The sequence below is a fragment of the Hoplias malabaricus genome, chromosome 7 (assembly GCF_029633855.1).
Source record: "Hoplias malabaricus isolate fHopMal1 chromosome 7, fHopMal1.hap1, whole genome shotgun sequence".
Lineage (NCBI taxonomy): Eukaryota > Metazoa > Chordata > Actinopteri > Characiformes > Erythrinidae > Hoplias > Hoplias malabaricus.
The window spans coordinates 21,334,675-21,361,785 of NC_089806.1; the positions used below are offsets into that span (position 1 = coordinate 21,334,675).

At 38.4% G+C, this 27,111-nt stretch overlaps 1 protein-coding gene across 1 annotated transcript; it reads right to left on the bottom strand.

Moving 5' to 3' along the window:
• Positions 1 to 2,453: 2,453 nt before the first annotated feature.
• On the bottom strand, positions 2,454 to 25,829 carry opn7a (opsin 7, group member a). The gene is made up of 6 exons (XM_066677286.1): positions 25,743 to 25,829; positions 15,197 to 15,284; positions 11,502 to 11,664; positions 7,048 to 7,175; positions 3,437 to 3,768; positions 2,454 to 3,257 (listed from the first exon to the last, which is right to left on the bottom strand). Exons 2-6 carry the CDS (start codon positions 15,282 to 15,284, stop codon positions 2,610 to 2,612), a joined length of 1,359 nt encoding a protein of 452 aa, XP_066533383.1. The 5' UTR covers positions 25,743 to 25,829; the 3' UTR covers positions 2,454 to 2,609.
• Between the last annotated feature and the right edge of the window lie 1,282 nt (positions 25,830 to 27,111).

Consider the following 27,111-nt stretch of genomic DNA (forward strand, 5'->3'; position numbering starts at 1 on the left):
TATTCCACAAATGTCTCCTCTTCTTTAGTTGAGATCTCAGTCACATTCTATTGGCAATTTTTATGAATAGTCACACTGAAGCCATTCAGGCAAAGTGTATTATGTGAGCATTGTGTGCCTAGGTATCCGTACTGTAGGAGAAACTTGTTTAATTTATATATATATATATATATATAATAGAGTGTGTGTGCAGTGGCATCTTTCATTAACTACAATTAGGTGTGTGCTATTCAACACAATCTTTTTTTTTTCTTAGTGTATTGAAATATATAATATATTCTAGTCTGTGAGGGCTCTTATCTGCTGAAGGGTGAGACATGTAGCAGAACTTATTCTGTTGTCTGTGTTCCACCTTTGTGCAGCACGCCCGGAGTAGGTTGAAGGTAGTTCTCAGTAAAAGAGAACTGAAAGTGTATTTTGTATCCATACAAGGCTACAGAAGTAGAAGTATAAAATAGTGGATCACCCTGCAGAGGACGGAGAGCAGCTCTCAGACTTGGGGTAATTCTTCTGCAGAAGAAATAAAAGACTCCTCATTGCATTAAAGCTGACTATTGTGCTGATTCAATAGGAATAATCTTTTATAAACTCAAAACTTCCACGACAATACAGACTTGTATTTGGCAGTATTTAAGCTAGAGGTTTCTTTTGGATTCTAGCTGATACAAACTAGCTTAGGATATTTTCTCATTAAACAAATTTGCACTTTTCACTCCAGATAAAACCATCTGGTAAATGTAAATTTAATGCTGTAACAATTACAAATTTAAGTGGACCAGGAATATGTAATGTATTTTTTTTGGCCCAAAAATATTAGAAGTAATTTATTCTGGTTTCTCTAATAATTACAAAGGTTATTTAAAAAGAAAAGTGATGATACACAGTGGTAAACATGCCTCTGTCCCAGCTTCTTTGTTGTGTGTTGCAGGCCCCAAAATCTCAATTTGTTTAAATTTACAAAATACAATTCAGTTCGTCAGTGAAAAATTTTCTGTGTACATAGGCCAGTTAAATAGATTTTACAATAAAAGAGAATCAACAAATCAGAGATTCTGTTCTAATTTCATTTTTAACTAATAGCCCAACTTCTGGTAACATGGGTTGTATATAAGCTTTGTAAGTAACACATTCTTCAGCATAAACACACTGAGGCTAGAAGCCACTGTCACTGATATATTTGTAATTATAGCTGACTTTTAAAAGTATAATAAAACAAAAAAATGGAAGGGCCTAGTCGGTCAGGCTTATAAAAAAAAAACCTTTATTACTCTTTCATTCAGATACCTTTTTGCCTTTGTACAATATCATACGTCCTTAAAAAAACAGTTCATGTGAAACAGTCAAACAATAGGCCACTTATAAAAGAACAAATAATATACACTACAAACTATTTACATTTTTTACAGAGAGCACCATTGTTTTTTTTTTCCTCTGGTGAAAGCTTTTCTTTTTATACAAACACAAATATAAGAAAATCAAAATCAAAAGAAAAATTCTGTTATACATTTTTGGAATGTCCTCCCAGCCATGTTCAGAAAGCTACGTCTCTGGATAAAAGGACTCATTCAGATTGCTACAAACTAAGTTCATTTAAATGCTTTGGATTTGTTAGGGCTTTAATGAGACTACACACATCTACCTCATTATTTCATGAACTTTTACTTTTATATATAGCAACAGTCCAAGTAATTTAAAAATGGAAAGTATCTGATGCAACAGGATAGGAATACAATTGTAAATAGCTGCTTAATCAAATACCTAAATTCTTTTAGAGTTAGTGAGTGAGGTACAAGCTAATTCCATGACATTGTGTTTGTGTGATTTCAGTCCCTAGTAATGCCACAGCCATCCATGGCCAGAAAACCACCGCTTTTGCTCTCTCTGGTTTGACAGCAGAGTTTTTACTTCATAAATGTACCTATTTCTGTTCACGCCATGTGTGTTAAAAGTGTGCAATTCTGAAAAATAGTTGATCAGCTCAAACTGTAAGAAAAATGACAAAATGAAGCTTAACTGCTTAAAAAAGGCTAAAATCACACAATGTATGTATTGCATGATAATTGACTAATAGCCATGGCATCCTCCTAGCATGCTGAAAAGTCCTGTAAGCAGCACGTTAGCAGCAGTTTAGAAAGATGCAGTGGCTAGCTTAATGTGAATCTCTCTGGTTACTGTGATGGGGATACCATACTGACTCTTTGGTAAATGGCAAATTAGCTATAAAAAGAAATACTAGTTTGTAAGTGCATGAATATAAAGGTTGATTGATTGATAGATAGATTTTTGGGGTCATTGATCCAACACATTAATTTAGATTCTAACACACGTATACACATTCCTACAGTGCTTCTTAGGATTATTTAACTTTATAAATGATAGATAAACTATAAAATTATTGTATAAAATAAACATTTGCATCTTTCACAGCCAGAATGAGAATATCTCAAAACATGCAAAACTGTCCAGACCAGCCCAAAGCTGACCAACGTCCAATTTGGGCAAAAACAAGTAATTACCCATTTTTTTTCTGAAGCAAAGTTTCCAAGGTCTCTTTAACTCACACAAACACACACACACACACTGAAACCTGATATCCCACACTGCGCTTTTCAGTACTTCTCAGCTTTGACTACTTTGGTAGGTAGGGGTACTGTTTCCAAGGTGATTTCCAGGCTGTCAATCTCTGAGCTCTTCCTGCCTCTTATAAGCACTCGCACTGGCTTCTTAGCCTCTGCTGAGCTTGTCTTCAAACTGCCCAGCTGAACTCCTGTTTCTGTTTCTATATCCAGCACCAGTTCTGCCTGGGGCACTTCACTGTCCTGTACAGAGAACTGCACTGTATTGACGTTGATTGGGCAGCGGCGGGGGTAGTTCCTGAACTGCTCAAAGGGGTCATTGCACCTCTCACAGGGGCAGTGGGCAAATCCCATGGATTCTAATTGGCCCCGTGGCCTCAGTGAGTGCAGTCCCAGGGACAGTGGGGGCTGACATCTGTCCCGTGGCGCGCACACTGACAGGCAGCCGCGCACACACAACTGCCGCAGTGTGAGCATGTCATTGCAGAGGAGGTGACGGAAGTTGGGTTTGAGCAGAAGGTAGATGAGGGGGTTGTATATGGTGGAAGATTTGGAGAACATGGCAGGAATGGCGAAGGCCAGTGGTGGGATGACCTCTATGTCCCCAAAAGCAGCCCATATGGAGACAATAGCATATGGGCTCCATGCTGTGAAGAAGCCTATACACACTGCAACGCTGAGCTAGAGAGAGACGGAGAGAGAGATTATAATACTGCATCCTGAATATTTCTAATGTAACATTCTATAAGCCTTGCTTTTCATTTTTGACAGTGATTGTTTGAATTATGACAGTCTGTGTGTCTCTGTGTTACTCTTACCATTATATTACCAACAACATGTAAAATCAACAACATTTATACCTTCACAATGATAGTCTGGATGTTGCCCATGCGTGACTGGGAAATGTGTTGTTCCACAGCTCGGCGGGACTCCCGCACTGTCAACAAGATGAGAGTATAGGAGAAGATGATGATGGTACAGGGCAGCAAGTAGCAGAAGATGAAGAGTACAGTGGTGTAGGAGCGGGCTATGGGGTCTCTGTTAGATGAGATCCAGTCGATACAACAGGCTGTACCATAGGGTTCTGGACCATACTGCCCCCAGTGGGCCAGTGGGGAACAGGCGAACACCAGCGCATAAATCCACGCACACACTATAAGCCCTCGGCTATGCTCATGACCGAACTTGTTACCTGTCACAAATATATCAGAATGAAACACTATTTAAACACAATTCTTAAAATGTTAGAACAGTAGGTAAAATACAAACAAACAAACATACAAACAAAAAAGAAAAACAGTTATTTAAAGGAACATTAGGTAGTATTTTACCTTAAAACTACAGCTTCAAAATCATTGTGATCCTCCACTGACCTGTTATAGGAAGAGTAGAGCCTTTGTTATTGCTAATCCAGGCTCAGAACTGCACCCATCCTCCCACCCTCCCTTCTGATTTCAGGAGTAATGAAATAAAAATGAATTACTCTGTACCTGTAGGAGAAGCCCAGGAGCAAAAAATACCTAGTGTTCCTTTACAAATTCATTTTAACATGTATTTAGATAAAAACAGTACAACGACAAGATTTAACAATATTCAATATTTAACAGTAATGGCTTCATGTTTTTTTATTTTAAATAATTTTAATGTTTCCCATATGCATTATTCAGATCAATAAAAGATATCAAAATAGTGGAACCCAAAAATGACAAGCATACAGGATGGATATGCTTTAACAACAGTCAAATAATACTTCTGCTTCGTGAGAAAGCAAAAGGGAATACTTTAATAGGAAATAACAAGTTTTGGGGGAAATATTTTAAGTGTTACTGGACTGGATCTCTGTTTACAGTAAAAGAAAAATGCAACCCATTTCTCTGGCTTATCTCATTTCTCTGGTCTAATTTTGCTATGGAGAAATATGTGATTCTGTACCATATTTAAATTGTTTAAAAGTATGGGGTAATTAGCAACTTGGGTGAGTGATGGTTCTTGCAGACACTGCACTGATCTCAAAGTGAGAAAAACCTCAATTCAATACACTGGACTGTTGTACCAAGGGATGATACCCACCCTCTTCTCACTGTTGTGCACCCAAGTTGAGGTGAACAGTGGTTTGTTGTCATTTAAAAGAACAGGCTGAACAGGGTTGTTTAGAGAGTGTGACAAAGTTGCTGTGGTGCTTGTTTCTTGTAGTTTGCCCAGTGGTGGACAGTAATGAAGTCAATGTAATTCTGACTGTACTTAAGTACTTTTTCGTGTATCTGTACTTCACTGAAGTATTTCTATTTTGGGCGACTTTGTACTTTAACTCCAATACATTTCAAAGTCAAATATCCTTCTTTTTACTCCACTACATTATGAAAATCTGCCGTTCCTTTTGGTTTATGTGTGAATAAAACTGTAACGCGTTTGAAGAAATGGTCCGCCCGAGACACAGCGGCAACGTTGCTAGGAGACGAACGAACAGTTTCCGCGCTAAAACAAGTGAAAATGTTTCTCCGCCTAAAAACAATAATACTAAAGGCAGACTTTTTTTTTATTAATTGTTATGCGAATTAGAGACTGTACGTAAACACTTTCAGTTTATAGAACCGTTATGAATTAACAATACCGTTTCGTGTATCTGAGTCATCATCATAAAGCAGCACCTTGGGTGTATGTAATAGTAGATATAACAGCATTCATTTGATTTAATCTTTGGCCATTTCTGCCGTGTTCATCAGTGTCAGAAAAATTAATGACATTTTATTAAAAGACTGGGGAACCACGAGTGACAATTGAGTCTTGTTACAAAAATGATAGAACATTAGAGCCATAATACGTCATGGTGCTTTTACTTTCAATATGTAAGTACATTTGAAGGTAAATACTTCTGTACGTTTACTCAAGTGGTGATCTTCAACAAGGACTTCTATTTTTACTGGAGTTAAAGTACAGGTACTCAATATAAAATATTGCTCAAGTACATGGTTTCTGTACTTTGTCCACCGCTGATTTTGTCCAAAGCATGTTACAGACATTTCATTATATATCAGGCTTCAGGCTTCTAGTGTGTTTCTATAGTCATCACCACAAGAAACTGTTCAAATTTAGACACTGCATTACGAGAATCTATATCTGTATGCATCTATATTTAGGTGTGTGACAACCATCTTCTCAAAAATGTGAATTCCAACTGAATTACGATTGATTTTATGAGAGAAACATGTGAGAACCTGACCTGACTGTATTTTTGGTCAGAAACAAACAGGCATACTCAAGATCTATGGAGTAAGATTACTGTCAAAAATAAACATATTCAGACAATGATTGAATGAATGAACATATAATGTATTTTTCTGTAGATGATTTATAATGCCAGATAATAAACATTCCCATGTTCATTATCTATAATTAAAACTCTGTGAGCAGGCAAACCATATTTAAAGATTATTAAAAAATAAAACACAATCCACCCCATGTTATATTATAATTCTTAGACACAGTATACGTATAAGACTTTAATTTCACACAAACTGATGCTACATGCATGTCCACAGAGAGTCTAAGAAGTTGGGGCTTTTAATTGCAGACAGCCGCTGAAGAACAGATGATCGCTCAGACTGACAAATGAGGTGTAAAGTGTGCTTTAAGCCCGCCCACACTTCCCAATAAATATAATGAACCGTATACAAAGCACGGACTGTATTCTCGATTCTGTCTTCGTGTGTTCAAACTGAAAATGAATAAATGAGTCGTTTTTTTCCCCCTCCCATTCTCTATTCAGTCAAAGAACCAATCTAATAAAATGTACACTGACCCTGCCGCTACTAGTTCAAAACAAGAAGCAGCAGACCACATATGCGCACTGTATTAAATCAACTTGCCTTCTGCTCTATGCATCTTGCCGTGTTCTTAATCTAGAAGTCATACCCGTTATTGTGTAAGTCTGCAACTGTATATTTGTTTTAAGTTGTATTCGTACAAAACACACACAAAACAGACTTTTGTGTACAAATTTAATATTTATGTATGAATGTAGATGAGCATGCACGCGTATATTTCTGACAGGAAGCTTACTCCATAAAGATCTCCCACAGGGCAGTTATAATGTAGGAATCTTAGAACTGTGTATGGCTTGTAGAAGGTAGTGTGCATTACAAACTAGAGGACCACAAAGACATACAGTCAAGCCAAAGTAGAGATGCAAGTGTGTGATATGTCACCCAGATGATGGGTGCCATCCATAAATTGATAATGTTTTGACATTTGAATGGTGTTTAAGAAGATGTATATATTATATTACAAAAAAATAGCAACCTTAGAGCTGGGCTAGCTGTAGCACATTCTCAATTTAAAATAATATTCCAGTTGTGTTATTAATGCTAGATTGATGACTGCAGAGATGGGAAAACAAAAATTCTTTAATGTTATGTAGAAACTAATATCACAAACAATTTGACTTGGGCTAAACTTAAATGTGTGTGTTTACCGTAGAGAGGGTAGCAGACTTTGAGGCAGCAGACAGTACTGAGAATAGTTAGAGTGGTGAGAGAGCAGATGCCAAAGAGTACACCGCAGAAGGAATACACTACACACATTGTCCTCCCATACAGCCACCTGCACACACACACACACACACACACACACACACACAAACACACAGAGACAAGTGAAGAGAAAAAGAAACAGACACACAGAAAATGCAAAGAAGCAGATATCAGTTGGATCACCTGTTGGGGACAGTAGGTTAGGGTTGCTATTATGTGGGAAGGCAGGTTTTCCTACAAGGCTCAGTGGAAGAGACTGGGTTCGCCAATTATGGACCACTCCAAACTCCAGGATGATTTACACCACTAATACATCATTTTTATTATAACCGACACACAAAAAATAGAAAAAAAATAAAAAAATATTTTAAAAGGCCTCCCTCTACTGCCTCCACTCACTCACTCCTAGGTGGTATATTCCGTATTATATATTATTCCATAAATAATTAGCCACACACACACTTTTAGACATTTATTATTATTATTTATTAGTAAGTATATTTATTATCTACTCATCCATCCATCCATTATCTGTAACCGCTTATCCAATTTTTAGGGTCGCGGGGGGTCCAGAGCCTACCTGGAATCATCGGGCGCAAGGCGGGAATACACCCTGGAGGGGACGCCAGTCCTTCACAGGGCATTATCTACTCATATTAATCATTTTCTTTCTTCCTCTGCAGGTACTAAACTAGACCAGCCTACCCCTCCTCTTTTAGTCAACAGAGGCCTTCTGGATTTTATAAAACGGGTAGTTGGATGGACCACGTTTCCTTTAGAAACCCTGCCTGAGAGACAGGAAGCAACTGGTAAGTATATAAAATACATATACCTTCACATTTGAAAATGTTAATAGGATGTCTGATACAGGTTTAGTGATAAGGCAGGCCTTAACCTCATCACAGTTGCCACCGGTCTGGTAAAATATGGCATTAACCTGTAGTTGGACTCTGAAAGACTGTATTGAACTGGTATGGGATGTAATTTTGCGGTTAAGCTTGACTGTTAAGATATTTGCTCCACTGTGCTTTCTCAGGAGGGGCATATACCAATGGAGTAACAGTCCCACCTACAGGGTTTTTTTTTGTGCAGCGGCGCTAAGAGCAGTCAGTGCTGAAACACTGGGAACTTAACCTCTGCTAAATAACAGGATATAGCTTGTGTTAACACACTGTCTCGGAGAAACTACATTTGGTTTCTCACTCACCTCTCCTTCATCTGTGATGACATCAAAGCTAACTGACTTTTAGAATCAAAGTATTCCTTTATACATACAAATCACATTAGATAATTTTATATAAGTTTAACAATAACATTAACAAAATATTCTTAGAATGCAAGACATTTTTACTGGAAATTTAAGTTAAATATAATAATGTAATGAGACAAATAGGATGCTTTCACTTCAGATCTCCTTCAGATTGACCTTTGCTGTATCACATGACTCAAGACAGCCCAATGTGAACTTGGAGTCAAGGTTTGGTCATTAAGATTCAGAGAGATGTGCTAAAATTGGAAAGCTGTGAGCTTCATCTCACGTGCTCTTCCTGCCTCATCGCTGGCTAGTTAAAATCCTGATGTCTCAGATGAAAGTCAAATTGCCGCACCGGTTGCTGAATGTGTGCATGGGTGCCACTCTTCCACCTCTCTGTGTCTGCTTTCTGAAGCTTGTGCATCAGTGTTTTTTTGCTCCAAACATCATAAGCAGAACTCAAAGACGTGAACATGTAGGTGTATGTGTATGGTTATATGTATTATAAAAGACTTAATATAAAAGCACCCAGCACAACTAATGCACATGAAGGTTTTAGTCAGCACTTAAGGGGTATCTTAACACTAACACAGAACCAGGACATTTTACGTCATATAATCACTTCATCATAATGCATGGATTAGCACCTTGGTGGAGTAGTTCCAGGTGAAGGACAGGGATATTATAAAGCAGAGACTCTCTCAGACATTTAATCATATGCCTGTAATGCACCATGCAGTGAGGTGAACCTGTGCCCTTGTGATTATAGATGTAAGTCTTATTGCTGCACTAGCACTATAAACTGTGTCAAATCTTCTACAAGCCTTGCTCTTACTGTACAGGCCTTCAAGACCCCTGGATGACTTTTTCAAACTCATTCTTAACTTTTATTCAATTGCTTAAACCCAACTTAGTTGCTTAAAAAGGACACACGGTCATTGATGTTAAGCACTGCTCTTATGAAGCATCAAAATTGTAGGACTCCTAATGATGCTTCCTTGTGAAGTCTTTAGTCTGATAAGGCATTGAGAGTAAGCTGCAAGCCAGTGAGGTGCTTTGCCAAAAAAAAATTAAAAATTCAGCAACACTACTGTATGTAATTCATTCTGTCCAGCACTCGTACACTCCCACTACAATTTCAGTGTTATTGCAATCCTGAGAATCCACTCAGTCAATACGTGCTCTGCAATAGTCTTGATCACACAAAAGCCCAGTTTTTGTAAAAAAAAAAAAAAGGAAATAAATAAAAATGAAAGTCATAGCATGAATTTGGCTACTTTCCTACTTTCAGGTGTACATTTGTGAATGCAGACATTCAACAGTGTACTATGTTTCTTAAATCTCCATTAAATTATGATCACTGGCCACTACTAAGCAGCTAGAAGGGTATAAGGGACTGTGTTTCAGGAACTATTTTCTGGAGTAATGTGGCTTCTTTCTGTATACCCATTCATTATCTGCCACTTATCTAGGGCCGCTTCACAGGGGGCAGCAATCTGAGCAAAAAAAGCCCAGACCTCCCTCTCCCCCAGCCACTTCTTTCAGCTCTTCTGTGGGGACACACATGCATTCCCAGGCCAGTCGAGACAGTATCTCTCCAGTGTGTTCTGGGTCATCCCCAGCTTCCCAGGTTATTGCTTCTTCCTTTTGGACATGCTCAACACACCTCACCAGGGAGTCATCCAAACCACATGCCTGATCCATCTCAACTAACTCCTCTCGACTTGGAAGGGCAGCAGCTCCACTTCAAGTCTCTACTGGATGTCCAAACTCGCCGCCCTGTCTAGGGGAGAGTTCAGACACCCTGCAGAGGAAATGCATTTCTGCTGTTTGTACATTCATTCTTTGGGTTATTATCCAAAGCTCATGGTGAGGGTTGAGACGTAGACTTAATTATAAACCGAGGGTTTTGCTTTTTGGTTAAGCTCTTTCTCTCCAACACATTATTGCAGATGCCATGGCAATCTGCCTGTCAACCTCCCGTTTCAAACCACCCCCTCACTATTATATATGTAATATCAGGCACTGTTACGTTACTAGTGTCGCAGTCACACAGCTCCAGGGACCTGGAGGTTGTGGGTTTGAGTTCCGCTCCGCGTGACTGTTCGTGAGGAGTTGGTGTGTTTTCCCTGTGTCTGCGTGGGTTTCCTCTGGGTGCTCCGGTTTCCTCCCACGCTCCAAAAACACACGTTGGTAGGTGGATTGGCGACTCAAAATTATCCGTAGGTGTGAGTGTGTGAGTGAATGTGTGTGTTGCCCTGTGAAGGACTGGCGCCCCCTCCAGGGTGTGTTCCTGCCTTGCACCCAATAATTCCACATAGGCTCTGGACCCACCGCGACCCTGAACTGGATAAGTGGTTACAGATAATGAATGAATGAATGAATGCTACGTTACTTTGTCACACTACATTGTTACATGTTTGCTCAACCACAAAGACTACTTTCTGCTGTGGTCTCTAGGGGTCTCTTATGTAGTCATTTACATGTTGCAAATGAATATTAAGTAATAGGTCACAACACGTTTAATTCTTATTATTTTGTCTGATTTTTCCAAATATTAGTAGACACATTCCTAAGCTTCTTCTGAAATACAATATTTTCAGAGAACCCACCTCTTCTTTGCTGCAGTAACAGTCTTTAATCTTTTGGGGATGCACAGTATGTCAGAAGGTTGGTGTACTGCTCCATAGCTCAATGCTAATGTTGTTACCCTTTCACCAATGTTTTACATTATGCATGTGATCATGGGGATTATACAATACGTATTTGTACAGAATTAAATGTCTGTGTCAATAGTTGCCCTTAAAGCAGATGAATACACAAACCATAAGTCAGTAAACATGTAAAAACATAGCATACATAGGAACCCTTCCACCTTGTTGGTCATAAAAACAAGAAAACAAGTAATAAATATAATTCCGAACTTGTAGCTCTGTTTTGAAAGCAGCATTTGATAAAAGCACATATGTTTTGAAAAGCAAATTTCAAAACATATGTGTGCATTGTCATAAAGCTGTATAAAATGCTCTTAAATTAATAATTAATAACAATACAACTTGAAATAATGGAGCTTTCCTCATGACCAGGACTGAATACAGTGATTGGATTTAGAACATTCTCTCATTCTCTCCCTCTCTGTCTCACCTGTGCTGGAAGCTGGAGGTCACAGCAAGGGGGTAAAGGCTCAGGGTCATTCCCAGGTCACTGATAGCCAGGTTAACAATGAAGATCTCGGCTGGCTTCAGAAGATGTTTCCGCCTGTGGGACACATAGAGCAGCATGGTGTTCCCACATAGAGAACACACACCTGAAACACACAAACACACAGATACAGTACAGATATATGAAACAGCCGTACCTGATCTTACTAACGCTCTTTGTGAGATAAGACACATAAGCATAATTAGATTCACATAATCGGAATCTAATATGTGTAGTTAATGATTGTGATAAACATGTTTGTAGGGTTAAGCTTGCACTGGATGCCATGTTGCCAAGGGAATAATTTAAGTATAAGAGATACTGCCTAACCCATAGAAAAGAAAAATCTAAAAAAGAAAACTCTTCAGTGTCCCTGCAGATTATCCTACAAAACAACAAGATCAGCTGGGAAGACTAATGAGACTTTTGCCTAGGGCTTCTGCTATTCAGATATTAGTTTAAAAAAAAAGAGCCTGGGAATTTCACATGGGTCTTCTCTAGAATTTTGTGAAGAATTCTCACATTGTGATCAGATTCACTGAGATAACTCTCATGTTTATCTGCATTTCTAGGTTTCTAAGGTTTAAAGCCGTACTCAGTATAATAAATATGCGTATCATTGATAGAGTTGTCTCATGCCTACATTCTTCTAAGGAATATTAGGAGAATCATTTAATCAAGAAAAGTCTTCTGGGATAACACTAATGGGACACTAATTGGAATGCAGAGATGGACAAAAAAAAACATTTTTAAAGCTTTTTGAGTTATTTCTAAAGCATAGTTTACGCCTTTTTAGTATTTATCAATTTTCAAAATATTATGCATTTAGTAGACATTTCATGGTAATTGTAGTTTATTTTTTCATTTTAGGAATACTTTAGCTAAGGAACATTAATTATTGAATATGCTAATAGAGTTAATTAAAAAAAAAAGAAAACTGCAAATCTTTTTTATTATTTAAGTATTTAATTATTATTTAAAGTAATTTTTTTTCGGCCAGTTGTGTTCCCTAAAAGTACATTACATTCTGTTTTCCAGAAGGAGAGGCCAATATTTGAAATCTTTCATTTTAGAACTGTGTAAATTAAAATAACATATTTCCTGGAAATGAAATGGGGTGTATGAAATCAACATAAATTTAAAGTCTACAATTATAATAGAATAAGTTACAATTATGTTCTCTAACAAAAGGTACTGGATATGTAGCCTTGAGGGTACCCTCAGAGACAGCAAAATGTACCACCATGATGACCATGTTTTTCTGACACTGTAGTGTATTAGTATCTGTCAAGTGCCAATTTTTGATTTTATTTGTTTGTTTGTTTAACACAAATGTTAACTGAGCCTTAAGTAAGACTTTCTCTATAACTCCCTGGCTTCACTTTCCATTCACTTCTCATGAATAATCCACAAATGTGAGGAGCCCTATGGTGACTCACAGTGAGGGAAATACGCCACTGCAACAATGATTCACACTCAGGGAATCTCAAGACTCTCGGAGCAGGAATAGCGCACATAGAGAGCTGCACTGAATGGAAAATAAAAATGTTATTCTGCACATTCAACAAATTGTGGAAGGAATGGGAAATTGAGTAATTGTAAATACAAAACTTCAAGTAGGTACACAACACAAAAACAATCCCTGTTAACACTTGGTATTTGGCATCTGGATATTGTCTGTAAACGCGTTAAAAGACAAGCATATCTATGGGAATGTATTGGGATCCTTTTATTGACCCCAAGAGAGTCAAACATGCATTAACACATTGCTACTGTACGTGTTTGTGAATAAATGCACAGTGATCAGATCTGCTTTTGTGTACAAACAGAATCGTGTGTGTGTGTGTCTAAATGCCTTGTGTTTGAGTCTGCTTGTGTATAAACACATTATGATCAGATCTCTGTGTGTGTAAGTGCAATGTAGCTTTTCCAGGAAACATCTGATTGTGGGCAAACACAGTTCTCACTGGTGGTTTACGTTCAGAAGCTCAGCATGGAATGATGTGTTTGCCGATGAAAAAACAAAACTTTATTGGCACGTGGCTAAAGTTGTATTGTCTATAAGGTTTTATTTAGTTTGAATTACAGCATTTACAGCAGCTCATCTGTAACTCCGGTTGTTTAGTTTTTAGTAATGTAGTTAGGCGTCACCCTAATTTGGAGACATTGTCACTCTAAGTGATTAGAGACAGCAAAAACATTTCAATATTACCCACTTTTGGAACAGGAATAGAGCAATATCCTTATCTTGGTTTGTGATTTTCTACGTTTGGAGCAGAGGTTTATTTTTGTTTTGTTTTGTTTGTTTTTTTACTCTTTTATACCAGTTTTGAGCACACAAACAGACTGGAGACGTAGAAAAAGGTATATTTTATAAAAAATATTTTTTGATTAAAATTATGAACATCTCCTTTATGGGATGTCATGTAACTCCACTCTCAATTTCAAATATTCTTTCTGTCCTCTGATTGGCCTTCGTCTTCTCAGTAACAATCTGATGTGAAGGTTTAAATTACATTCTTTTTGTGGTATGTTTAGGGGGGTGGGTGTTCAATGTCTGGATGCAGAAGCTGCTTTTGAAAATGTCAAATTTGAACACATTGTATTGTAATTGGATGATGATTGAATCAAAGTGATCAGTTAATCCTGAGTGCAAACAGGACCACAGACAACCAACAATTGCATATACGCTGCCCCATCTTTACCTTTAAACACAACCTTTCACCAAGAATGTTTTCAAATGCAGTGCTCAGCACTCCACTCTTCATGCTGCATCCTCCTCCTTACAGTGTCCTATTAGACCTGTCCAGATACTAATGACTCAGCAGATATGACTGATCTATTACCTCTATCAGGTCCTGCACACACTCTAACCTCTGCATTCCACACTTTACTGGCTCAGCCTGGCACCACAACAAAACAAAACATTTCACTTCATGTCTTACAAGTCATCCAATATCTTTGGGAGGAGTTGGACTGGTATTTGGTGATCCAGAACTAACCATCCAACATAAAGTATCTGACCTCACTAATGCCCTCATAGCATAAGGTCATCAAATCCTCACAGCAATTCTCCAACATCTTGTGTAAGGCCTTACAAGAGAAGCAGAAGCAATAGCATGTTAATAAAAGATGCATCAAATTTTAAGACACCAGTGACTTAACATGCACTTTAACTGTGAACTGCGGTTACTATATTCTTTTGTATTCCTATGGCCTTGGTGCCTGATAATTTGGTATGTAAGTTAGCTTTTGAATGCAAGAGACAAACAACTTCTGTCATATTCAGTAACACAATTTCATCTGCCTAGAGACGTATGAAGAAATAAAAAAAAAAAACACTTTCAAAAGAAATTATTTATTTGATTTGAGGTGAAAATGTTTGTACATACTTTACAAGGAACATATTAAATATGGAATTTTCTGTTCAAGTTAAGTTCAGTATTTTGTGTGGGGATACATTTTACATTTACATTCTCTGCAGTGTTTTTTTTTAACAGATAAAAGCATTTCAATACCTACATAAAATGAATGTTTCAACTAAAAGCAGAAGTTTTAAGTTAGATTTTAAAAACACTGGACAGGTGTTTGTATCCTTTGATATACAATGGTTAAAAATCAACATTTTTGGAACTTACCAAATATGGAGTAAATCACTCCTAATGTGATGTCAGCACTGATGGGGATGTTGGAGTGGAACGTGCTGTTATTTGCTGGCACTTGCATCTGAAAGACACACACAAACGCACTAATTTATATATATGATTTACTTTTAGAAGGCTTTGTAAGAAAAATATTCATCTTAAGAGTATGGGATATGGTTAAATTATTTTGCTATCCAGCAATCTTGGTCACTAGACACTAATCAGTCACTACTGATTTATATATATATATATATATATATATATATATATATATATATATATATATATATATATATATATATATATATATATATATATATATTAGTGAGAGAGAAAGGGAGAAACAGCTGTTATGTGATGCACAATTCATCTTAAAAGCAACTTCTGAAGTTGAACTTGTCTGTAAGTTTTTATTCAGTTTGAATTATCACAGACATTTATTTGTAACTTGAGTTCTTTAGTTTTAGTTAACATTTAGTCAATGTTACCCACTTATGGAGCAAGAATAGAGCGATATCCTCATCTACAGGTGCTGGTCATATTATTAGAATATCATGAAAAAGTTTACTTATTTCAGTAATTCCATTCAAAAAGTAAAACTTGTATTTTATACTCATTCATTACACACAGATTGATATATTACGTGTTTATTTTTAATTTGATGATTATAACTGACAACTAATGAAAACCCCAAATTCAATATCTCAGAAAATTAGAATATTACGTAAGACCAAAAAAAAAAGGATTTTTAGAAAAGCTGGCCAACTGAATATATGAAAAAAGTATTGGTCCTGCCCCTATTTTCTGTACAATCACATAATAAAAACCACATGTAAACAAAGACATTGATATGAACCACCAAAGCTTCTCCAGACCTTCCAATGACAAGGGTATGTATTTCCTGTTTTGTTAAATGCCAGAAATGTGACAATGGCTATATGGCTAATGGTGTTCTGGCAAATTAGGCTTGCCTTTTCTTCTTTTTACATGTGATTGTTGAGATAAATCATGTATCGCCATTTTGAAGAATGTAAACAAGTCAGAGCCAGACAAATGATATACTCATATGAGGAATTATTTATATAATTTAATTATTGTAACATTGTTGGAAAACTGATCATTGGAAGAGATGGAGTAAAACACTGAGTATAAGTCTGTATCATAGTCCCATATGATCTAAGCAAAGAGCAAAGGTTATTCTCTTTAGCTAAAACCATTCATAAAATATTTTGGCACAGTCTGGAAACCAGGTGTGTGAGTGTTTTTGTTTGTAATTAAATTTCACTAGTCTGTTCTCCATAAGCAAAAAGGGCCCCCCAATTATTTTAAACTGCTTGACTTAAAACCATTGATGTTTGTGTTTGTTTTTCCCCTCTTCTGTGGTCTGTCTCCTCCTGTCTGTTTCTTATTTACTTCCTCTCTCTCAGACTTCCTCACTGAGTCTCTCTGGCTGAGAAAGACCCCCAAGAGCATCCACAGCATACAGAAAAGCATCTGATAAAACCTGGCCTCACAAAGATTCTACAGCTGTTCTAAGAGGCTTTGGCCAAACAGGTTTATTTTTTTGGAATGACTAAAATGATAGTAAGGTGAAACCCACTTGTGAAAAACATGAACTGTAAACTAGAATTATTTCTTTTTGTGCTACTGGCTTTATATACTTTTGAGAAAATATATAATTTGTCAAGTTTCACATGACAAGTGTTCTCCCCCCTGCCTCTTAACCACTAACACCAGCAGAATGTCAGAGAGGTAAAGCTGGACTGATGAGGTTTTAAAAATCGCTATTAAACATGTCTCAAACCTTCTTGGTAGGAATGCAGGAGAGGTAAACATTCATTGTCTGTAACAGCTTATCCAATTCAGGGTCGCTGTGGGTCTGGAGCCTACCCAGAATCACTGGGCGCAAGACGGAAACACACCCTGGAGGGGGCGCCAGTCCTTTGCAGGGCAACACACTCACACCTAGGGGCATTTTTGAGTCGCCAATCCACCTAACAACGTGTGTTTTTGGACCATGGGAGGAAACCGGAGCACCCGGAGGAAACCCACGCGGACACGGGGAGAACACACCAACTCCTCAGCAGGGCTCAAACCCACAACACCAGCCCCAGAACACTACCTGCTGCACCACCGTGCAGCCCTGAGGTAATAATAATAATTTAAATAAACAACCGAACAGAATTTCCAAATTACATATGTGAACTAATATATATTTGTAAATACAAAATTGTTTTTAACTAGATAAACAAAAGTTGCACGAGAAGTCATTTCATTCTTTAATATTCCGTTTTAATTTGTTCCATATTTACAGTTTTTAATTTAATGTATTCTTAAATTTATATTAAAAATGCACAAAGAGACATTCTATGCACCTTATGTGTAAAAGAATAAAAGTATCTGCCATTATGTTGTCTTGAGTGTACCAGGTTTTTTCTTCTTCTTTTTTTTTTTTGCCTTTCAACATTTTTTGCACCTGTTCTCTGTTGTGTCTAATACAAAAGAGCACTGAATCTGATGTTTGCTGATAGCAAAAAAAAAAAAAAATATATTAACTCAATTATCCCCCTTTTCCTTTACACACACAACAGGTAGCATGATGTTGCATCACTGTGTCCGTGCTGTGCTGTGGAGCTGGAGAGCATGCACATACTCAAACGCTCCACAGTTCGTGTGCCGGAGGACGCCTGCACAATAACACACTCCCTTTGATGACTAAGAATTTGTGGAGGAGCTGCGTCAGCGGCATCACTGCGTACTCTTTGACGCGACTGGGGGACTACAGCACCCCCACCCCCCGTCCTCACACAGACACGTGCACACACACACAAGCTCACACCCACTTGATCATCACAAATCACAAGCCTAACAGCAGTGTATGAGTCCACTATTGCCATCATTGTGAATGACAGAGCCATACACATCCACTTCAAGTACACTTGCAAAAAAAGGGCTGTCTGTCAGTGAGACAATTCTGCTCTGAATGAACACGGCTGTTCTGTCTGTGCATACTTATGTGCATACTGCAAATTTAAATCTACTACTACACACAAAGTATTTTCTCAAGTCTAGAACAAAACATTTGGGAAAATTAGGTTACTAATTAGGTTAGGTTACTAAAAAAAGCTTACAACTCTTTTTAATGTGTAATAATTTAAAACATTTACTCATCAGCATGTTTGAAAAAAAATGTATACCATCAGTTACAACGGTGACTGTTTGATCCAAAATGAAAATGTACCATTACAATTTTGACAAAATATATTGTATGTTTATTATGTTATATTTAATGCATTTTGTAGAGCTCTGATGCAGCTCTGGATGAGCTATTTTATATAGGAGGCTGCTTTGCAGAACCTTACTTTTTCTCTTGAAAGGCAACAGCAAGAAAAGTCAAATTTCAGATGATAGAAAGGTCTCTCTAAACATTTGACATGCAGTACATAGTCTATACTTTTCCCAGTGTCATTACAGATGACAGTCTCCCACCATACACACATGTGTAGTGAAACAAGCTGAATGTTGCCTGCTGCATACCTTTAAAAGATCCATTAGCGGACCACTCAACAGCATTGCTCTTCACAGAATGTGCACACATACACAAATCAGCAAGGGGCAAGTCCAAGGTCCCCTGCTCTTGCTGATTTAATAAAAGAGGAGAGTCCCCAGGTTCTCTCTGTCAGATTCGTCTCTGGAAGAAAGAAGGGTCTCTGCTTCTATAGACATGCATTCATATCTCAGTCTGCATGTAATCATCAGCAGGTTGTCTTCATTACAAGCATTCATATCAGTCTGCCCCAGAGAATTCGCATTCATCCCGCACCAGGTCACTTCTTACTGACATGGAGTGTACTAAAAGAGTGCTTGTTTCATTAGTGAGACTCTAGCGTGTACTGTCTTCATATACAGTAGTGTGTAGTCTTTTCACCATAAAGGTAAATATAGGGTAAATCACATTACACATATCCTAATAAACAAATAATTTGTTATTTAAAAACTGACATCAAAATCTCATTTCACATTTTACAATGCAACAAAATCCAATTTAACAAGCCTCCTTTTAAATTTAACCTGCAGGTGGTCTGTGTCCACATTGGACATGGTACCATGCATACGTTAGAGGCACCAATTAAGTATAATGGGGGTGTTTTGCACAGCACTGTATTTCATCTTCCACCATACCTGAAAAATGACCAATGTGTGCGTTCAAACTAAATCTAGAACCAGCATTTCATGCTTACTGCATTCCTTAACAAAGACAGCATGTCACAGTGGTTTGAATATCTTGTGTTCTTTGGTTTGATTCATGAAGTGTGAATACCATAAGCCATAGTGCAATTACCCTCCAGAAATGAACAGCAAATAAATTACCAGAGACATTTTAGTGCCTCTGCTTCTGCAAATACAAATGAGACTTCCGTTTATTAGGTTAAGCATCCCAAGAAGCTTAGACACCGAATGCCAAGCCCTAAATCAAAAATAGAATTTTCCTTGTAATTTAGAGCAGTTTATTTCCTCAGGGGTAAATCTCAGTTATCATTTCTATGATCTCACTGAACGTACCACAGGCATTCTTATATTTGCATAACAATCAACAGTTTACTTGTTTCTTTCCAATATTCTTCTTATATTTGATGTCTGGAGTTGTATGCATATTCTGGTCCAGGCCTGGTTCAGTGTTAAAAAATGTTATCTAATTTAACATAGAGGATCATAATATTTTAAGAAGGGTTTGAAGACCTGAATGTTGTTTGAGCTGGTTAAAACAAGGTTTGTGCATGTACTTGCACATCGTGTGAAGGACTGTTGACCTCTAGTGTTAACATGCTAGCCTTGTTGCTTCAGAACTAAAGAACAAAATTTGAAAACTTTGTTTTCTCTCACTGACACATTTGGAACTAGTGAAAATTGTATATATTTGATTTTTCAGTGCAGCAGGTAGTGTCACAGTCACACAGCTCCAGGGAGTTTGTTGTGTTCTCCCCGTGTCCGTGTAGGTTTCTTCCAGGTGCTCTGGTTTCCTCCCACGGTCCAAAAACACATGTTGGTAGGTGGATTAGCGACTCAAAAGTGTTCGTAGGCGTGAGCGTATTTGCTAGTGTCACGCCCTCGTCCTGTCAGGTCTGTTGTCCCTCTGTTTGTTATTGTTCATACCCGCCTTTGTTCCTCCTCCTCGTCCGTGTCTCATCTGTTACCCTGCCCTCTCATTATCTGTTCCAGGTGTGTCTTGTCTGTGTCATGTATTTAAGTCCCCTTGTCTCTCTTCCTCGTATTGGTCATTTGTTATTATTCCTAGTCATGTTGTTTCTCGTTTCTTTCCTCCAAGTCGTGTTGTTTCACTTCCATTGTTTCCGTGTCTTGTTGCTTAGTCTGGTATGTCTGTCGCTGTTGTTTCCTCATTCCAAGTCTAGGTTTTTAGCTCTATTTACTATTTAGCTCTGTGTTTAGGTTTAGCTTTAGCTCCCTGTGTTTACTTAGCTTTCTAGGTCTTTGTGAAGTATCTCTGTTTAGGTCTCTGTTAAGTATCTCTGTCAAGGTCTTTAGTCTGTCTGTCTTTCCTGTTTGCTGTCTGTCTCTGTTAGCTCCCTGTGGGTTATCTTTCTGTTAAAGTTTTTGTTTTGTTAATAAAGTATGTGTTTTAGCAAGTGTGTCCGCCCCCGTCAGTCCGCCCTGTGATTCATGACAGCTAGATGCATTCACTAAATGTATTCCTTTAAAATATTTAATTTGATACCATTTAATTTTATTGCCATAAAACATTTATTTTCATACTTTAATTCATTTTCTTATTTTTCACACTTTTAATTTTAGCCAATGGATAAAGAGAGCAAGTTCTCCAGTTTATGTGCAGAAATGTTAATTTTTATGTGCTGCTGTTTATTTTGTTAGCCTATCATTTTTTTAATACACTACAGTTTTAACTTTTTATTTAAAAATAAATCCTTTAAAATATGCACTGACATATTGACATATTGACTTCAAATATATCCCTCAATTAAAGATCAGAATTGAATAAAAATTAACATAGTACAAGAACCACATAGGGTCCAATACTTTAAAGTTAAGATATCACAGTTCACATGTTGGGTTGGAGGATTATGTTTTTAATTATTAAATTGTTATGAATCCAAAATCATTTGTCTACTGCCTTCAGCTAGAAAGTATTCTAAATATCTCCAAATAACCTTCTCAGTATGAACTGCATCCTGACTCCCAACCAAAACTATAGCCATATCAGTATTTTCTCATGTATTAGAACAATACAAAAGCGTTTTGGGCTACATATGAAATGAAGGACATAGAAAGGTGACAGCAACATAAAGCATAAATCATATTAAAAACCTGTAGTTCCTTTTAAAGAGGAATAGAAATTTAGAGCAGAAAGGTGAAACGAATCAAATTGTACTTTGACTAGAAAAATCCTTCTCACTTCAATTAGAGTCCTATGCTTTCCAGAGTATAACCTACACACCAGGAGATGGTAATCTGATGTGTCCCTGACCTTGCAATGTTGTCAGAATTCTACTCCCACTGGCAGAATTCTCTCTGTTGCAGCGTGCATCAAAAGCTTTCAAAGGTACAAGCTATAGTGCATTATTCACTTGTAAAGGTTTATTGAGGGGAAGGAAGAGATCCATACATTATGTCCCTAAATGTATGATCTCATGCTTTCAGCACACCAGCACACAGGCTTCTGATATTTGGTAAATGTAAATCTAAATTCACAGCTTTAAAAATGTATTACATTTTTTTAAAACTATTTCTGAAATGTAGTATACATTTAAAGGAACAGAACTGAACCATCACTGAACTAATGCTTCAAGTTCTGATTAACAAAATGTGCCCAGAAATGAGTGCACAATAAATATATAAAAATATGTTTATCTCATCTACTAATGCTCTGTTTCATATGTACCAACAAATTTCCTCTGATGTCCAGTCCTTTTTTCTATTTCATTCATTCATTCATTATCTGTAACCACTTATCCCATTCAGGGTTGCGGTGGGTCCAGAGCCTACCTGGAATCATTGGGCACAAGGCAGGAATACACCCTGGAGGGGGCGCCAGTCCTTCACAGGGCAACACAGACACACACACATTCACTCACACCTACGGACACTTTTGAGTCGCCAATCCACCTACAACGTGTGTTTTTGGACTGTGGGAGGAAACCGGAGCACCCAGAGGAAACCCACGCGGACACCACACCAACTCCTCACAGACAGTCACCCGGAGCGGGAATCGAACCCACAACCTCCAGGTCCCTGGAGCTGTGTGACTGCAACACTACCTGCTGCACCACCGTGCCGCCCTTTTTTCTATTTCATAATCTAAAAATCTGAAACTAAACAAATATTAAGACTAATAAAAAATATTTATTTTTTTCTTTTTTTTTCATTAATAAGATTCATTTTTTACTAGAAAATTATCTGATATATAGTAAAAAAATAATTAAAGAGAATGTCTATGATTGTGGGGAACTGCAGTTCTCTCTGGTGTGGTTACCTTCAGAAGCTCCCTGGTGTTTTAATGTGGAGCAGTATGTTTGAGAAAGTATTTGCCATAATGACCATAATATAATACCACTCATATATAAAAATACATTTTTAGATAGCCAGTTCAACAGGTGCACCAAGAGGAAACTCAGGCGGCAAAAGGAGAGCACACCAACATCTGTACAAACTGTCACCCAAGGTGGCGCTCAAACCCACAATGCCAGAACCCTTTAACTGTGTGACATGTTGTGCCACTGTGCCTCCTTAGAAAAACACACACATTTTAGGCAAACAAACAAACTAATAAACAAATGAATAAATACATAAAATTGCATGTTCATGAACATTCCTTGTAATAGATGTCTATGAAATAGCTTATAGATTTGTTAATTTCATTAGCCACTTGGCCCTTGCACAAAAGCTGTGAATAAATCTGATTCTGTGAATTTTTCCAAAATGAAGCATTTCTCATGAAACCACCCTATAAGGCCACATTTTAGCATGGAGTACAGAATATGAAATGCCTTTCTGTGGTTCTGCTGTGTCTTGGGTGATATTATCCACTAAACTTTCAATGAAGTTTGTAGAAATGTATAGAATAAAATCAGGGTTTTAAAAACAGGGTTATATAGAATAAATAAAAAATATATAAACAATGAATTAAGGTTCGCTCTGACTCTATGTTAGGAAGGGAGAGAGTGTGTTTGTGTGTGTGAGGGTGTGTGTGTGTGTGTGTGAGAAAGAGAAGACGCAAATAAAGAGAGAGGGGGGTTAGAGAAAGAGATATAGGGAGAGAAAGAAAGAGAATGTTCAAATTTTCATAAAGCGGTGGCCTAAGTTAAAATTCCCTTTTGACCATCTATTAAAAGAGCACTAGTTTTTTGACTTGGAAATTACAAATTGAATATCATTTTGGTAATTCGCTGACCTGACCTGCAATAGGGAGAACAGGGACTCTGTAGCGAGCTAAGGTTTAGGAGTTTGGAGCTAAGGAGAATTTTTTCAAAATGACCCCAAAAAATCTGTATCATCAAACTGGCATTAAATCATTCATTCATTATCTGTAAGCACTTATCCAGTTCAGGGTCGCGGGTCTGGAGCCTACCTGGAATCACTGGGCGCAGGGCAGGATCACACCCTGGAGGGTGCGCAACACACACACACACACACACACTCACACCTATGGACACTTTTTTGAGTCACCAATCCACCTACCAACGTGTGTTTTTGGACCATGGGAGGAAACCAGAGCACCTGGAGGAAACCCATGCAGACACAGAGAGAACACACCAAACTCCTCACAAACAGTTACCAGGAGCTGTATGACTGTGACACTACCTGCTGCGCCACCATGCCATTCGGCATTGAATCAACAGATTTAATAAGAGTCTCATAAAAGGTTCTTGAGGCCAGAGACAGCTCCAAATGGAAGGTACAACCTACCACTAAACCTAACCCTAATCCTAACCTCCCACTTGCTGGTATCCATAGACTTGTGTGTATGTCTCTACCATTTGCTGGTCTCTGGCCTGCAGAGATATGTACTTGAATTTCTTTGAAGAGACATGTCATTCAAAGATTAGTTACAGATCTTGACTGTCCATGCAGTGATCAAGCATATAGTGTCACTCTCAGGTCCTAAATACTCTACTCTGATACTGAAAAATGGGGCAGTCAAATGAGAAAGTTATTATCAACTTTAAGCTTATCATAAACGGGTATCTGTGAAATACACCGTAAAAAATAAAACAAGAAATAACAAATCATCAGTTAATATCTTCCCTAAGTATCGCAATGTGTTTTTTTTCAGGAGACTGAGTTCGTGTTTAATCAGGTTTCCTTTGCTAGCATTATGTTATTTCCATTAGTGCATCATTAGTGCCTTCAGTAACATCCCTTCACATAGACACCTTTGCTCTCACACATAGTGTCACCATAGGGTAGAGCATTATAGTAAAGCAGTGCAGAGCAATAGCCAATGGAGTCAAATTTCACCCAAACATCCCACCCTTGTTTCAGGTCTGTGTCAAGATTTCATTAAATTGTGATTATAGAGACAGGTGGCATAAGATTTGAATAAAGAAAAAATAATAACCAATAATAACAATAATGTAAAAATGCGGAATAATGATACGTGTTTATTTGTGTGTGAATCGAAAGAACTGGCAAAAAAAAATAACTCTGAAGTAGCTCGTTTGCAACACTGCAATGACATCTTCTAGCATCAGCAACACCACAGGAACAAGATTATCTTGGTGAATAAAGACCAATTCTTCATAAATGCTCAATAAATGCGTACGTAGTTTTAATGAAGGCTTTGATCATTAACGGACAGCGTCAAGACATTCACAACCAATCTGATGTAATTCCAAGCGCCTAATGCATTATTTAATTTTACGGAAAAAGAAGGGGAATGCCTCCACTTCAGCTTTCCCTGAAATGTTCCAGACCTTTAGCCAGAGCATGGGCGCGTACTCAGCTCTCTTCTCAACCGCCAGTAACGAACACAATTTCATACGGACAAATAAGGCTCAGCTTATTAACAAGTTTCTGCACATGAGTGAAACACACGGCTACAGAGACAGGCTCAGTTCGGTTCTGACTCCCGCACTTTGGCTTCCTCGCGCGCAAAGGCGGGGATCTTTACCTCAGAATTGGTGCCCGCGCGAGGGTCGTGTCTGCACCGATTTGGACCCTGGACAAATGTCGTGTGTTGCTGTTGTTGTTTCGTTGAAATTACGAAATATTTTGTTTCACACTCCATTTATTCGCTAAATCTAATAAACCGGAAAAAGAAATACACCCAACAAGTGCCAACAAATGTCAGCTTGTTTAAAAGCCAATAAGTCGTATATGAAAATGCACAACGGTATTTTGTAGAATGTGAACTTAAATTCATTTTTTGAAAATTGATACATGTCGGGAGTGTGCGAACTTTTGCTTACGGCTGTGCGTGACTGCGCGCGCTCGCTCGGCGGACGCACATTTGTTAAGTCGCGCGCTCTCATCCATCACACATCTGTCCAACACCGCGCGCTCTTACCTTTTCTCTTCGGTTCTCCTTTTCGTGGGTCTCCTCCTCCTCCGGTGGCCGGGAAACTTCATCTGTGTGTGCGCGTGGCGTCCCGCTCAGTGTACGCACGAGCGCAGGGAGAGGTGAGAGAGCGCGAGGACGCGCCTCAAGGGTTCAGGAGCGCGCAGGACAGAAACGGCTCGTGCGCACATGGCAGAGTTTGCTCCAGTTCAATGAGGAGACAAGAAGAGTGAACGCACTAATGTCGTCACGTCTACACATTGCGACCGAGAGGGCGGGGCACATAGGGTACATAGAACAGACAGTCCACCAATCAGGGACTAAAGAGCGTCACATGACCATTACCGTGCACACCCTCTACAATACCCATCTCTTGCAGAACAGCTGATCTGAAGGTTTCACATGGTCTAGTTTTAGAATTTTTTTTTGGGGGGGGGGGGGGGTGCAGCAATGATGTTCGCGGGTCAATTTGACCCGGTGCATGTTTAAACTTTGTTTTTTTTAATTTTTCACCATTTTATTACTTTTGAAAGACTGGCGGTCGATTCATCTTTTCACTTATAGACACCAGCCAGGATGAGGAGCCCCAAATATGCATCTAAATGTGTTTTATTTAATGTTACACTTATATAGTGCTTTTCTAGAAACCCAAGGATGCTTTACAATCAACACTCAACATTCAATCCACACACACCCTGGCGAGAAGCGGCAACCAAATGCGCAGCATACTCTCAACCAGGAACGACCGTCCACCTGGAGGACTGCATCGGGCACTAGGGTTTCACCCAGGACAGAGCGCCATCCATATCTGGGCACATAAAAATATACTCACACAAACAGACATTATTTCACATACACACTCATTCACACACCAGGACAGTTATGGGAGAAGCCAATTCACCTAAGCTCCATGTTTTTGGACTGTGGGAGGAAACCAGCAACCCCAGAGAATTTGTCATTCATTCATTGTCTGTAACCCTTATCCAATTCAGGGTCGCTGTGGGTCCAGAGCTTACTCGGAATCACTGGGCGCAAGGTGGCAACACACCCTGGAGGGAGCGCCACTCCTTCACAGGGCAACACACACACACATATATTCACACCTTCGGACACTTGAGTCACCAATCCACCTACCAATGTGTGTTTTTGGACTGTGGGAGGAAACCAGAGCACCCGGAGGAAACCCACGCAGACACAGGGAGAACACACCACACCCCTCACAGACAGTCACCCGGAGGAAACCCACACAGACACAGAGAGAACACACCACACTCCTCACAGACATTCACCCGGAGGAAACCCACGGAGACACAGGAAGAACACATCACACTCCTCACAGACAGTCAGCCGGAGGAAACCCACGAAGACACAGGGAGAA